The sequence below is a fragment of the Saccostrea cucullata genome, unplaced genomic scaffold, assembly GCF_032062105.1.
Source record: "Saccostrea cucullata isolate Sc308-1 unplaced genomic scaffold, CSIRO_AGI_Scuc_v1 ctg8189, whole genome shotgun sequence".
NCBI classification, from domain to species: Eukaryota; Metazoa; Mollusca; class Bivalvia; order Ostreida; family Ostreidae; genus Saccostrea; species Saccostrea cuccullata.
Genome location: NW_026927365.1, coordinates 542 through 15,797, shown reverse-complemented (window position 1 = coordinate 15,797; position 15,256 = coordinate 542). Strand labels below are relative to the sequence as shown.

At 32.0% G+C, this 15,256-nt stretch overlaps 1 protein-coding gene across 1 annotated transcript; it reads left to right on the top strand.

The window, feature by feature from the left end:
• Positions 1-4,968: 4,968 nt before the first annotated feature.
• Positions 4,969-14,974, top strand: LOC134274237 (uncharacterized). The gene is made up of 5 exons (XM_062756501.1): positions 4,969-5,100; positions 10,968-11,195; positions 12,223-12,474; positions 14,508-14,645; positions 14,876-14,974. The coding sequence occupies exons 1-5, from the start codon at positions 5,037-5,039 to the stop codon at positions 14,911-14,913; spliced, it is 720 nt and encodes a 239-aa protein (XP_062612485.1). The 5' UTR covers positions 4,969-5,036; the 3' UTR covers positions 14,914-14,974.
• Positions 14,975-15,256: the final 282 nt, after the last annotated feature.

Sequence of the window (15,256 nt, the reverse complement as noted above, 5' to 3'; positions counted from 1 at the left end):
GAGATTGTTGATATTATCACTGTCAATATTCATGAAGATTTTAGATACGCGTGAACTGACCCAAAACAGATTACTAGTATACTCGAATAATTTAGCCAAGAATTAGAGCCATCATTTAACTTTTGTTCATAAATAATACAACGTCAAATAGTGTTATCTTTTTCTCATGTACATTTTAGTAGTTCTTTGTAAAATAAATTATGCTATAAAGAGATTAGACAAACTAACAGCTAAAAAAGAAGCACAGTGTCTTCTTGAACTCTAACATTGTGTTGATAAATTTGATCTCTGGTGTCCAAAGGCACCAAAATATTTTAAATACCAGTACATTGTAACTAATTCTTTTTTTTAATTTGGATTGTTTTTGTGGTTTTTAACGAAGTGACGATTCACAGAATGTGAAAGATTGGCGAAGAAGTACCCTTTCTAGTCCAGATACTTAAAATGGAGCTCCAAAGTGGAGCGGTGGAGCAAATAACATCATCAATCATCATGGAGACAAAACACACCCTGCATGCATGAATGGTTTAACAATTGATCATTAAATCGAAAGAAGATATCAGTCTTTGTTGAAGGACACAAAAGAAATGACCTAGATGATCAGACATGACCATTAAAACGCTACAGTGAATAAAGGGATAGCAAATGATCTTGTGTGGTCCCTTAACAGGATTTTCCATGACGTAAATATTGAGATTTTGTTGCACTATTGATTAATGGTGTTTTGAAAATGTGAATAATGGGGGTTTAAAATGGAAAGGGTCGAAAGGGAATGCTCACTCCTCAATGACACTTATTTTATCATAAAGGTAGCTCTTATTAAGCCATTTACGTCTTTTTTCCTAGTATAAGATCCAAATTTGAAACAGATGTGTTAGACTCTATGGTATCTTATATTTCCAATAATAAACTTGGACAGAAAAAATTAGCAAAAAGACTCTGTACGAATACTTGATATCGCGATTACTTAACTTAGCGGAACTCTTTCGCGAAGGAGGTAGGAATCGTCTGTTGGGTGGGGGCAATGTGCTTTTCAATACAATGCAAGATCGATCATTGTAGCATTTATAAGGACAGATAAGTAAAAAATCCTGGTGGAATACCTCGCTAAACAATTGCTGAACTAGCCTAATATATTTTTGAGAGGAGCCAATCCTAAATTGTCACATTTTTAACGATATTTTTAATTAAGCGGACTCTTCTCGTTAAATTTTCTTTGAAAATTGTCACATTTTTAAGCATATAAAATATTCTAATCTTTCCTTATTTGACAATCTACTATTTGGAGTTCAATATCTGGCAAAATATCGTGATTTCGGCATTAAATTGTTCGAATCATTCGATTGTCACTACTCTAAACAATGTCATTTGCCCCCAGAAATGTAGACTTTTCTCGACTCCCCAGCAAAAGAGCGGTAGTAAGTTAGATAACTGCGAGGTACTCATTGGTAGTCGCGACATAACGTATTAATGGAAATTTAAGAAATAAATGCATGTAACAGCAGCAGTACTCTGTCATTTCTTTTACCAAAAATAAAATTACCCTCTTATTTGCTATTTTTTCAAAAAAATGATAACAGTTTTACATTCTTCCTTTTGAAAAGTAGGTTGAGCATACCGCTCTGTATGTAATATTTTGATTTAAAAAATACCTTTGTAGATCTTTAAATTTTATGCAAATACCGTATAAGCAGAATTTTAAGCAAAAAATTTATTTTTTGCATTGCATGTATTAGCAAGGGTTCTGTGATCGCTAAAATTAAATACAGCAAAAAAATAAACTGTGTCTAATTTTTGATTATAATCTCTTTAGTGAGCACTTTAAAATCGTTTATATTACTTCTCGCTTAAAATAAAATACCATATTATAAGGATTGCTAATATCGCTAAAATTGCGTCTCGCTAAAATTTCCACCTACATGATAAGAGTTTTCTGATTTAAAATATTATTCAATACATATTCTTTTTTTTATAAATGTTTGACTTTCCATTCACTTTCTCAATGTATCTTATTGGTTGCATACTTCTCAACTGGTGTTTATTTTTTTGCCAAACAAAAATATTTCACTTAATGAGGAACAATTAATTTGAAGACGTACAATTAAACATGATCGTGCTCATTTGGGTTTATCCATTCATGTCCTATTGTTGATATTTGTATAATTTATTTCTTTACAGACGTTACTATATAATTGAGTATTAAAACAAAAACTAATATATACATATATGTACGACATAATGGCTTTTGTAGAAAATATATACATTGGATTAATTTTTGTTGTGTTATCAGAATCGCTAGGTAGTCAATTCTAAGCATTTAATCAAAGTCATTTTACATCAGAGTTATTCTACAGATGTTGAGAGTTTTCACGCATTATGTTTAAAAAATTTCATACTGTTCTATGTTTCTAATCAACATGGTTTTAATTTTTTTTTTTATCCCTGCAGTTATTTCCCAAACTTTGACGCTTTTATGTGGACAATAAACATAGTTAAATGTACGTCGACTTTTTAAATGATGTTCTGTTTTCATGCATTTATGAATTTATTGATTGATTGTTTAGTTTGACGCCCCTATTGAGAATTTTTCACTCATATAAAGTCGCTACTTCATGGCAAGGGAGAGGTACAAATTCTGTCCTATACTCGGCACTTAAGGCCGTAAAACAGTGAGGGATCTTATTCTTGGCAGCACCTACTGTGACACAGGACCTCAGTTTATACGGTCGCATCCGAAGGACAGGTCTCCGCGTGCCACAGTAGAATTTAAACCTCGACGTAAGGAACAAGTCCTTACTTCAAAACTCTACAGCAAACGTTTTAACCACTGCGTAACACGGGCGACTTCGCAGTTTTGAAAATGATAAGGTTTCACGTGCACAAGTACATATTTAAATTCTAAGTTCTTCCTCGGTGTATGTTGGATGTCATATCGCAATGGACGTTAAGTATTCATGAGTTGCTCACACTCAATTTTTTTTCTAACAGGAAGTTCTTTATTAATAATAACCAATGATTTCCCAGCTCCTTCTTTCAGTAGCATAGTTAGCTCATTAATCACTTGTTTTTTATTAAATTAAAAAAATAATTGCGCTTTTAGGTTTTTTTTATTTGTTTTATATTTAATCACTTTCTTGCACATTTATGTTCGTTTTCCGCTTTTAGGGATTTTTTCCCTACAAGTAGTGATAATACGTTAAAGATTTTAATTATTTAAAATTTTAAATGTCCGACATGATGCATGAGCGTATTCAGCAACATTTTACAATAGTGATTGTTCAAAATATAAGGACAATCCCAGGCACATAGTAATACAATGAAAATTCAAGAAGATCAACGTAAGTCGACGTTCAACGTAAGTCGTATTTGTATCAAGGTATGCAAGATAATGAAGTTAAACAGTATCAAGGTATTATATGAAATTGAATGCATAACACATACATATAAGGACTAAAAACTTGGACATAAAATCCTTTAGAAAATTTTTCTTGATACATAAAAAAAACCAGTGGTCAACATGTATTCTGCATTCATGAATTAACAAACTAGTGTGTATTTCAGGGATTCATATGACGAAATATATCTGCACTGTAACCGACAGTTATTCAAACGCTTATGGTCTGCGACACAAAAAAGGAAGGGATGGGGTGGGGGCATTAAAAATTGCCTAAAATCTACATTCAAATACGCTTTACATTTGAGAACTCTGATATATGTAAGTTAGTATATTTTTAAAGTAAAAGCAATATTCCAATTTGATTTTTTCAAACGTGTATTTGTAGATTCATAGCATTGCATTTGACCCACATCTGAAAGACGCGCGGGAAAGTGATTGATGGAGAAAGGGGGAGGGGATAATTTTCTGTTATCAAATCAAAACTGGTGGTACAAAAATTATACAAAAAATTATGAAGATTATTTTTACTACAAACTATTAAAAGAAAGTTTTTACCTAAATTAAACGACAGGTTTTTTCACAAAAAAAATTGAAATTGAAAAATACACTATTTTCAAGGCTTGGATTAATCATTGTTTTTCATTTTAAGGTCTTGATGATGTGTATTTCAAAAAGATGACTATATTTTTGTGTTAGATTATTACAAGAATAAGCTGATGAAAATTGACAGTTATAGCTAACCTGGCTTTTTTGAAAATCAAGGTTTAAGTACTTCATTGATTAAAAATTAAATGGGGGGGGGGGGTACTTTTGGAATTTCTTGTCCAAAAACTACTCTAATAATTTTGTCCAAAATGTGCATACACACAGAAGATTTAATCTTGTAACAAATAGCAAAAATTGAATATTTTTTGGGTGGGGGTGTTGTACCTCAAATATTATAGAACTATTTAGCTTTCCCCCTTCTCTCTCTCTCTCTCTCTCTCTCTCTCTCTCTCTCTCTCTCTCTCTCTCTCTCTCTCTCTCTCATTAGATAACGGACATGATAAAGCAAAAGTTGGATTTTTTGAAAACGTTTCTCAGTCAGTGAAGAAAAGTAATAAACAAGATTTTCATTTTTTTCAAAATTGTTTTTGTCTATCATGTATAAACATTTGCTTTTTTTCCATTATGTTGCAGTTTTGTAATGTTTGTATAAAAGAAAAACATCACATGTTATGACAGAAAAATTAAAAAAAATGACCAAAAATTATATATTTGCACCAATTAAAGAAATCGAAAAAGAAACATATACTGAGGAAAATTCTTTTAAGAGGATATATTTGAAAAAACAGACACCAAGAAGTTCTTTTAATCAAAGGTCATTTTTTCAAAATAATTCATGACTAAGACGTCTTTTTATTGGTTTTGATATATGATTTAATATGCAGATGTTATAGTTGTTAAAACAATAATCACTATTCAGATAAATAAGGAAGTTGTTACAGTAGTTTTACTTTTTAAAATTATTTTTATGCATGTTTTAAAAAATGACAAATATATAGATAACAAAAAGGAAGCAATGTGAACATAAAATCTAGTACATGTATTAAATACTTCAACTGAACATTAAAATACGCAACACGGTAAATCGGAGAAGATGAATGCTTTACTAGAAATTATATATAGTGGACTGGCATTTGTTTGTATAGCAGTTGGTCTAGGTAATCTTAATTTTGCACGATATTAAATTAAGTTAATCACAATGAAATAATTTAAATGATATAATGTGTTCTTTATTACTAAAAAGGCCTTATGTTGTATAAATTATTGCTTATAGGGTTGTTTTGCTTTCGTAATTTTCAACCATTTTAACTCCGAATTTATTTTATTTGGAACTCGAATCGATCGGCCACCTATTTGATAAGGCATTATGCTTTAAATTTGACGTCGTTTTTTCACTAGAAGGCGAATACGTAGCGTAAACATTTTCGTGAATGAAATAGCTAGTAAAATTGATAACTAATTTCAAGAATAAAAGATAAGACACATTTCGCTAAATTACGTTCAATAAGAAATTTTAAAAGTTTGACTCGGAAAGACAGATTTTTTTCAGGTGCACAAAAAAAGCTGTCGAAAGATTCAAATCAAGGATCAGTAAATATCATATGAAGTAACTTACATGTAAAACAAGTAGCTGTCCTTTAAAAAAAGGTCTACAGTACATGGACCATACGCATATTTGTTTCTAACCGAAATTCAACTTATGATAATAGAAAAATTTCATTGAATATTCATATAGGTTAGTTCAAATTTCCTTCAATAATCTGCATACTTTGATTGATAGAACTTTCATAGCAAAATTGTTATTGTTAGTCTGATTGGCCTATAAATTACTAATTTAGAAAAAAATAGTTATTTTAATACATATAATAAAAAACGGCGGGGACTTACTATATATTCGAGATTTATTCGTAAGAAATCTAACACTGGCAAAATAGATCTGATAGTACACGTGTAGCAAAGCTCTGTAGTACGCATATTTTTTTTTAGCCCCAACCCCTCCCCTATATGAAAAAAAAGTTGCTAAATACTTTATCAAACCTTGTCCGGATTGCTAAATATCAAACTGTTTTAGAGCCTTGATGCACAAAACCAATGCCGCTGAAGACTTGTTCTATCTTTTAAAAGCTAGAACTCGTCGTTGAATGAAGTTTTTAATTCAAGTTGTATCTGTATCTATACACATATATGTATATATACCATAGAATCATTGTTTAGTTAACTTTGTATATAAAAGTGTGTGTATAAAAGAGAAATCTTTATCTGTCAATAAATATATAAATACGATATGCAAATTTAACAGCGAAATTTGCTAATAAATGACGTATTCTAATTCGAATAGGACAAATTATTATAGGGTATTCATGTGCATGCATTGCATAGACGTATGCCCAGGGCGTTGGTTTAGCCTCCCATATATATTTTCTGCGTGGGCGTCAGAGTCCAAGCAATAATTGTTTACCATAATTTAAAAAAACCCAAAAGCAAAGCATGGAAATGAGATAGCAAGTAGTCGTTAAAAGTATTAAAATCAAATTAGTCTATGCGAACTGAAAAAGATATGACTTTGTCAGTCAGTAAATACATCATTTAGTCAAATTTATTCAAATGCTGCCTTAATATTTTTTATTCAGATTGTTATGTCATCGTTTACACATTGAGTTGTCCATGATTTTCTCCGGTTTTTTTTTTTTTTTTTTTTTTTGAACATGACATAATCCTTCTCTTAATTTTGTCGTTAAGCTTCCGTATGTTTAAACTTATGATTTATAGTCAATCTTTAAACTGTTATGCCGAGATATGCTTCCGGGAGTGAGTGTTAAAGCCCTGTTCAACGGATTGTTCTGTTTGTTGTTATTTTTTTAGATCAATGATTTCTCAGTATTTTCTCCAATGTTATCGAAAATTTTCTACGGTATCCTTACAAAGGTAAATATCAGCAATTTAGAATATAAAATAATGAGCCTTTCAACATTTTCCTTTCGATCTTTAATTAATGATTTGCCGTGATGTCTTTTGATTTGTTTTCTTGTTTACATGGCAAACACATTTATTTCAAGTTTTGCGCAAAATTCGTAATGGTACAAGTTCAATACCAAAATCATTGTAAATTGATTGTTACATAAGTCAATCAATAACTCAGTTTTGCAAAAATTCTTACGGTATATAAATATCGTTAAAGTTTATATTTTGAAAGAAAGCAAATGTAGGGCTTTATTTTTACAATGATTTGACTATGGAAAATTCCTCTTTTTATTAATGCACAAGGTTCACGGCGTGTGTGACAAGTGAATATACCTGTAAGATTTTCTTCTCCTGAGTACATGTACCTGGTCCAACCTATGAAATTTCAGTGATCCCCTTGATGTCCTCTTAATATTTTTGTATAGTTTTATAGTTTTACGTTTAGATAGATCTGGCCCCAAGACCAAAGAGAGACAGACTTAAATCAAAATTTCAAGCCAATATATTTCTTTTAATCAATCTGATAACAAAACAAATTTTTTTCGATTTGTTTCAATTAGAATATTAAAAATAAATCTGCAAAGAAATTAGAACTTAATATGTATTTTAAATCACTAGTTATTCAAATTCAGAATATTGACTTAAATCTGTTCTCAGTTTTGGTCTTGGAGTCCAACTATCATTTTTTTCTATATTTCTCTTTTACAACAATTTTAACTTATTTCTATATTAAAAATAATTTGTTAGTCTTCATCAAAATTTATACAAAATAAGATAAATAGCACATTTCAAGGAAATTCGGCTACAAGATATTCCTCAATATGAACGCAGATTGTAAGGTCAAGTTTGGAGTGTCTTGAGTAATATACAATTATTGCTGCTTTTAGGTCAATACGATGATTTATACACCTGAGGAGTACAATATTTACTGAACCCGATAGGGGAAGTGAATACCCAGATAGCAAGACATAGTTGGGCCAACGTTGGCCCAATTTTTTTTTCCAACGTTGGCCCATTGTTGGTAACCTTACGTTGGCCGACAGTAATTTTGCTCATCGGTCCAACGTTGGTCCAACATGTTGGCATATTGTTGGGCCAACGTAGGTAAAATTATATGACAACAACCAACCAACCTTAATTACTGGTTTGTTAGGTTGGCCCAACGTTGGCCCTTTGTTGAAATATGAGATGGCATATTGTTGGGCCAACGTTTTATTAGTGTTTGCCAACTAGCAGCCAACCTTAACAACTGTTTGGTTAGGTTGGCCCAACGTTATCATTTGTTGAAATGCCAGATGGCATATTGTTTTGCCAACGTAGTTTGTAGTTTTTGCCAACTAACAGCCAACCTTAACAACTGGTTGGTTAGGTTGGCCCAATGTTGACCCTTTTTTACAATGTCAGATGGCAAATTGTTTGGCCAACGTAGTTATTACACAGAAACATTTTCAATTGGTTAAGTGATGCTTTACATAAACTTATTTTATGACTGTTTAAAAAAATTAATACAAAATTCAATCTGCATTCATAATGCATACATGGACATTTTCAATGTAAGCACTGATGATTCACTGTAAAAATATTTTATATACATCAATTCAATCATAATTTACAAAATAAATCTTAAAATAGACGATAGAGGTAAATTATTAAAAAATATCAATTCAAAGTTCTTAATCAGGGCTCACTTCCTTTATTACTGTCCCTTTGTTGTATTCCCGCTCTTTTCCCATCCCTTCGTCGCCTCCCGTTTCCTTCATCTTGATCTTTGTCATACGTACTCGTACTTTATACACTTCTTTATGCATGGTCTTCGATTTCATTGCTATTTACCGCCACAACATTTGTTTTCCTTGCAGTCTCTGACTAAAAATACAAAATAGTTTGATATTAGAAACAATGCAATTACTGGTCCAACTTATGAATAAATATTACTTACATTAAATCTTTTAATAAAGAGAATAGTGTATTATACTATTAGTGCACCTTGATTTCCTTGTTGCAATCGTGTCTGTAATTGACAGTTAAGAATTAAATAGAAACAACTTGAAAGATGTTATTTAACCTTAACTTACATTGCCTGTGTGCAAAAACATGAAAAGAATGAATTCCGAATCAATATATTTTAACAGTTTACCTGAATAAATAAGAATAAATATACTTACATCGCTTCTAAATGCAGCTATAGCAAGTGTATAATCCACAAATTTAAATTTTTCTTCTTCTTGCTTTCCCTGCATTTTCAGTCTATGAGCAAGTCTATGTGCAATTGAATCTGACAGCTCACTCCACAGTTTGGTCTAATTTGATATCCACGCGACTCCCCCAATCTTTAGCGAACGTCTAACTTTTGTTTTCCATTCAATTATAAAGCTGTGCCATTTTGATTTATGTATATGTAGGCTTCATTCACATCCTGTTCCTGAGAACTTGTATTCAGTCTTTTCTAAATTCTCATGAATACAACGCTCATGAAAAATTTCATTATTTCAAGGGTTTTATTTCAAATAAATAGATAAGCATGCGTGTGCACAATTCAAAAAATATAATAGAACGCTCTTTGGTGCTGTGATCACTTAAGTTCAAAGTTAAAATATTGAAAATATCAGATCTAAACAAAAACAGTCATCCAGTTAAAAGCATGGACATTGAATGTCCTTTTAATTATTTCAGAATGTGCATCTAAATTAAAACTTAATTAGAACCAACGTTGTCCCAACGTAAAGCTCAGCAGTTAAGACTGACACTTGGCAGTATAATAATTGGGCCAGAGTTGGCCCAATATAAATATCCCATCCTTGAAACACCTAAACAAAAGTACACTCGTGCTAACATCGGACCAACGTCGGGTCAACATACTACTACCAACTTGATAAGACACTTTCTTTAAGGGTCTATTATAAACATCAGACCAACATTGGGCCAACATACTACTAACAATTTGATAAGACACTTTCTTAAAAGGTGTATTACAAACATGGGGCAACGTTGGGCCAACATACTACTAACAATTTTATAAGACACTTTCTTTAAGGGTGTATTACAAATATTTGGCCAACGTTGGCCTAACATACGACTACCAACTTGATAAGACATTTTTAAGTATGTATTACAAACATTTGACCAACGTTGGGCCAACATACTACGATCAACTTGATAAGACGCATTCTTTATGGGTGTATTTCAAACATCGGGCCATCGTTGGGCCAACATACTACTACCAACTTTAAAAGACACTTTCTTTAAGCGTGTATTTTCTAGGAATTCTGTCATGGTCGAGAAGGTTGGCATGGTGACATTGGTCCAACGTTGTTTCCCCACCGCCAACCATACAACCTTTTGCCAATGTTGGCCCAACATAGTCTTGCTATCTGGGTATTGTACTTCGAAGGTGGCTAAAGCATCGTATTGTCCGCAAAAAACCCCAGCAATAACTGTTTTATTATATGATTAAATGATAGCAAACTCCAACAATACTGTTTCGTTGCTTTAATCAAAAAATTAAACAAGACGTTTCAGCAAGAACACGTTGTAACAGAAAAAATGGAACAGGTCAATAATCTAATATATTGATGTGCAATAATTCATTATATTGACCTGGAAGATCACGTGCAGGTTAATATAACGTAGTATATTTCTAACATTGTTGGATCTCAGCCGAGCAGAGAGAAGGAAATTATGGAATCATATAACAAAAATATATTATGGTGGTAAAGTATTACCTGGTACGTATAATTATGATGTTTCAATGCAGAATTGAAAAGATACGGCTAGTACATTGTGATGTTTTACGGACAGCCTTATCCTAACAGCAATCTTCACTTGTATTCCTTGAACTTACCGTGGAATAGAGCCTACACCGCACGTATTCAATGCAAAACAAAATTACTGTGGTTGTTTCAGCCAGAGAGCACGAGCAATGATATCAACTTTTCCATCAGTAGATTGTGTCGTTTAAAAATGGATCGTACTTCATGTATACGTTTATTTCAAATAAATACTATTTCTCTCCTACCTACTTCTCTCTTTCTCATAGATAACGTATTAATCCGCTACATTTCAGAAAATCTAGCTCAAAACCCAGTGTATATGGGAGCAGCTTCTCAAAGTTTAGTTCACAAAAACAACTGGGCGGCAGCAGATAAAGCAGTAGATGGACACACTCTAGAGGAAGATGGAAAAGATTACTGTAGCTTCACGCGTTCTAACAAATCAAAGACTGCATGGTGGAAATTACCTTTGCTTCAAAAGTCCAGTGTCGCTTACTTGCTACTTTTCCTCAGACAAACAAGTATTCGATTTAATTATTTTAGAATTACCCATAACAAGAATAGTAAAGAATCATATCAGATGGTACGATAAGAAAATACAAATTATTTTCAGTCTATTTAAATTTCTGTTTAAAACCGAAATGTGTAAGGCAAAAATCCATTTAACAATTTAATATTTCCTATTGATAAAAAAATGGAGGAAAAATGCTAATTGTCTGTGTTAACTTGCATGTGATATTGGTCGCAATATACTTTGTACATTGAAACAAAATAGGTTGAAATTGTTAATATCTTTACAAATAGTTTTGAAAAAGTATTTATATCTCAATTCGTACGTTCTTTGACCGACACAATGACTCTGTTAGCAAATACAATTAATCTTTGAGTCAAATGCTGACTGTTTTTCGAACTTGTAAGACCATTTCTGAAACATTGAATTGACGACGGATGTTTTCGTTATTTTCCAATCATGACAAGGAGCACAGGGCGGATATGACCATTTGGCAGGGGATGCTTACTCCTTAATGACATCTGATCACATCTGTAATGTTCTGGGGATCCAAGTCTAGTCTGCTCTAATTTTGTGTTGTTTAAAGGATTTTGAGCTTGAATAATATTCGTATTTCCATTCATTTCGAATTCATAGCTAGTAAAAGTCTAGATAGTCTACCAAAATACAATTAATATCTATAGATTTTTAGCGATTACAACCTTATCATTTCATTGAATGCTGAGTTTTTAATACGCATATGAGAATGTCTGAAATAATCCGAATACGGGCGTTCAATATAAAACATTCTGTTGCAAACAAAATATGTCATCTTGTTAACCTCTTAGTTTCATATGTGTGCATTTTGGTTTCTTTTATAGATTCATTATCAATTTGAGCTACTGAAGGAATAAAAAAGTTGTAAAATAGGGACATGTATTGATAAAAAAAAAACACTATCAGACATGAAAAAATTTATATTTTGAACACTATTTGTTTTGATATAATATAGTCAATATGGGAATAAAATATGCTTAAGTTTTTCTCTTCTTTCCTAGCCATAAATCGGCATACTGGTTTCAGTGTGTTTGTATTTAATGAGCCATCGTATATACCGCCATTTACTGGTGGGTATAGAGTGTTCCAGCAGGATCCATCGTCCTGTCCAAACCATGTGATGAATGTCACTGTCAACAGAGTGATTAAAGGAATAGCACTATATAATTCCAAGACCCCTCCACTCGTTACAGGCTGTGCAGGATATGAACCTTCGTATGCTACTATTGAAATATGTGAAGTAATGGTCATGGGTATGTAATATTTAAAAGATGATGAAATAAAAACAAATTAAATACTTATATGTAACGATGCAAAACAACGTTGATAGTAAAATTTCCAATATGATAGAGATGTTTAAAATTAGTGGATTTGAACAGCAAAGCAATTCTGTAAAGGGTAGCAAATTTGTATTTTATTTGATTTATCTTCGTATTTTGTACACATTTGCCAAAATTAATCTGTGGATTCCAACATGATAGTAAAACTTTGCTATTGATACTTCTTTGTCATCTGAATAAAATATGACTGAACTCTCACTATCGCTTTACCTGAACGTTGCAAAGGTATCCTTCCTTAATTTACATCCTTCGGACCTTTTTCCAATGTCTGATATATAAAATGGGATGGCTATACCATGTTAGATATCACTGAATCAGTAAAAGATATATGAATAATGAGACAACAAAAGACTGTATGAGAAGACTGCTTGACAAAAAAAAATGTAATATCTCTTGCATTTTCTGATGATCTAATATACGAGGGTTGTCCCGTAAAATCGTGGACAAGTTGTCTAGTGTAAAAAATAAACATCACTGCGTTCTGAAATTTTCACTATTATTTAGTACATATTTTAGTAATATACACAGCAATTTCCAGATAAATATATGCATAAATAAACAAATTATGAGATTTTATGCCATGTATTGTATCACCTTACGGCGCCTGGATTTATAACGTCAAAGTGTCTAAAACAGGGTCACGTTTTATCTTTGCTGAAAATGAAGTTATATGAGTCCGACTTAAAGTTAGGAATTTCATTGATACACATCCTTTAATCTCCATAAACAGTTGAAGAACCAAGTGGCACCGTCATGCGATCTTCTGAAGATTTATAAGTAAGTTACGGACAATATTCTCACCATCGTTCAATTAATAGAAACTCTCATATCGGCGGTCTACTGAGACAGCGTCTTTTGCTATTACATTAGGAGTTTGTCCGTATGTTTTGTACTCCCCAGGGACTCGATCAAAAAAGTTTGGCTAAGAAAACTCCTATTTCATTTGTATACTTCAGATATTGTGATATTTTTATAATCTTTTTTCTTCTATGGTCATTTTAAGTCTCTAGAGGTGTCATTACAACATCGAATTAAAACTGAACAGCTCTCCGGTGCGCCGTAACGTCATAAAACGTCGCCATTTTTCGTGTGTTGTGTTTACCACTTTCCCATTTTGAATGCTCGAGAAACTGTCAAAAATTAAGCAAATGCCTTAAAATTTTTACAAAAGCTACAAAATTGATAGTGGAATTGAATTAGGATAATTGTAATCCAATTCTTGTGTATTTAAAACTTTTATTCTGAAATGAAACTTGTGTATTCTTTAATAAAACCTTGGTGTTTTGACCGTGCGCCGTAGGACAATATCCCGTGCACAGTTAAACATAATAAAATCTTTATTTTTGCCTATATTTTATCAAAAAAAATTATCATGCACTTAAATATGATAAATAAACATTTACTGAAATTTTCAGCTTAGTGCGCCCATTACTTTCCGAGAAAAACGCTTTGTCCACGATTTTATGGGACGTCGCTCGTATTTCAAGGCTTGATCAACCCTTTTGTCTTGTATGATGTGAGAAATTCTTTTTATCAAATACTTATATTAAACGAACATGCTCTCTTCATTGTTTGTTGCTATTTTTTTACTTAAGGGTGTCACTTTCAACATTATGGAGACAACTGCGCACCATGCTCAGAAAAATGTCTGAACCAAGAATGTGATGCATTTAATGTTTCCTTTATTTATGGATGTAGTAACAATTTACTTAAACCACCACACTGCACTAATAAGTTGATTAATACTTTAATTTTCTTACACAAAAACGTCTCCATGTCGATAAAAAACATTCGAGAGGAACATTAAACAATACAGAATCAATTAATCAATCTTACAAAAGTGAATTTTAGGAAATTCATTGCAATGATCGAAATATTTGCACATTGAATCAAAGTAAAAAAAGCATAACATATTCTGTATCTGACAGACATTAATTGTATTTCAGGTTGTGTAGATTATAAATATGGACCAAGCTGTGCATTCGACTGTGGCCACTGTAAGGACGGTAAACCATGCTCCAAGACAAATGGAACGTGTTTTGATGGGTGTGAGGCAGGCTGGACGGGAATATTATGTTTGAAAAGTATTATTATCTTATGCGTTGAACAATAATCAAACTCATCCTTCCTTCTTAAATTGAAGGGTTTTTTTCTTTACGTTCGAGAACTTAAAAATAAGCTGCGAGCATCAATTGTATGTATTCAATGAAATGAAGAAATGTTTTATGCAATTTTTATGATAAGTTGAATTTTTTTCAAATATTTGAATTCATTTTAAAAATATTTGATAATTTCTGTAATCTTTTTTTTTCAGTTTCATCGTCCGCTGGTGATGCAGGTGAGGACAAATAAAAGACAATTTTTAAAAATCGTCTGATTCATTCTCATAGCACTTAATATTCAATATCATGTTATCATTGTAGAGAATTCAAGATTTGGTTAGGAAACTTTGTAACCCAAGTATAGACATAACATTAATTGGAGTGCTTATCTAAAAAAAGTCCAACCTATAAACTATCAAATTATAGCGAGCGCAGAGAATTGACGCTCGTCACTACAAGCTCTTGAATAGAAAATTCGGACTAAAGCACATTCATTTGATAGAATGTTTTGACACAGTAATTTGGACCCGCAATGCATCACTTGTTTTAGCTACATGTATGTTCTCGAGAGAATAATGGCAAATGTTTGACAA

Coding starts and splice junctions, on each gene's coding strand:
- LOC134274237 (XM_062756501.1), top strand. CDS start 5,037: ATGAATGCTTTACTAGAAATTATATATAGTGGACTGGCATTTGTTTGT. Junction 11,196..12,222: donor ACTTTTCCTCAGACAAACAA/GTATTCGATTTA, acceptor CTTCTTTCCTAG/CCATAAATCGGCATACTGGT. Junction 12,475..14,507: donor ATGTGAAGTAATGGTCATGG/GTATGTAATATT, acceptor ATTGTATTTCAG/GTTGTGTAGATTATAAATAT.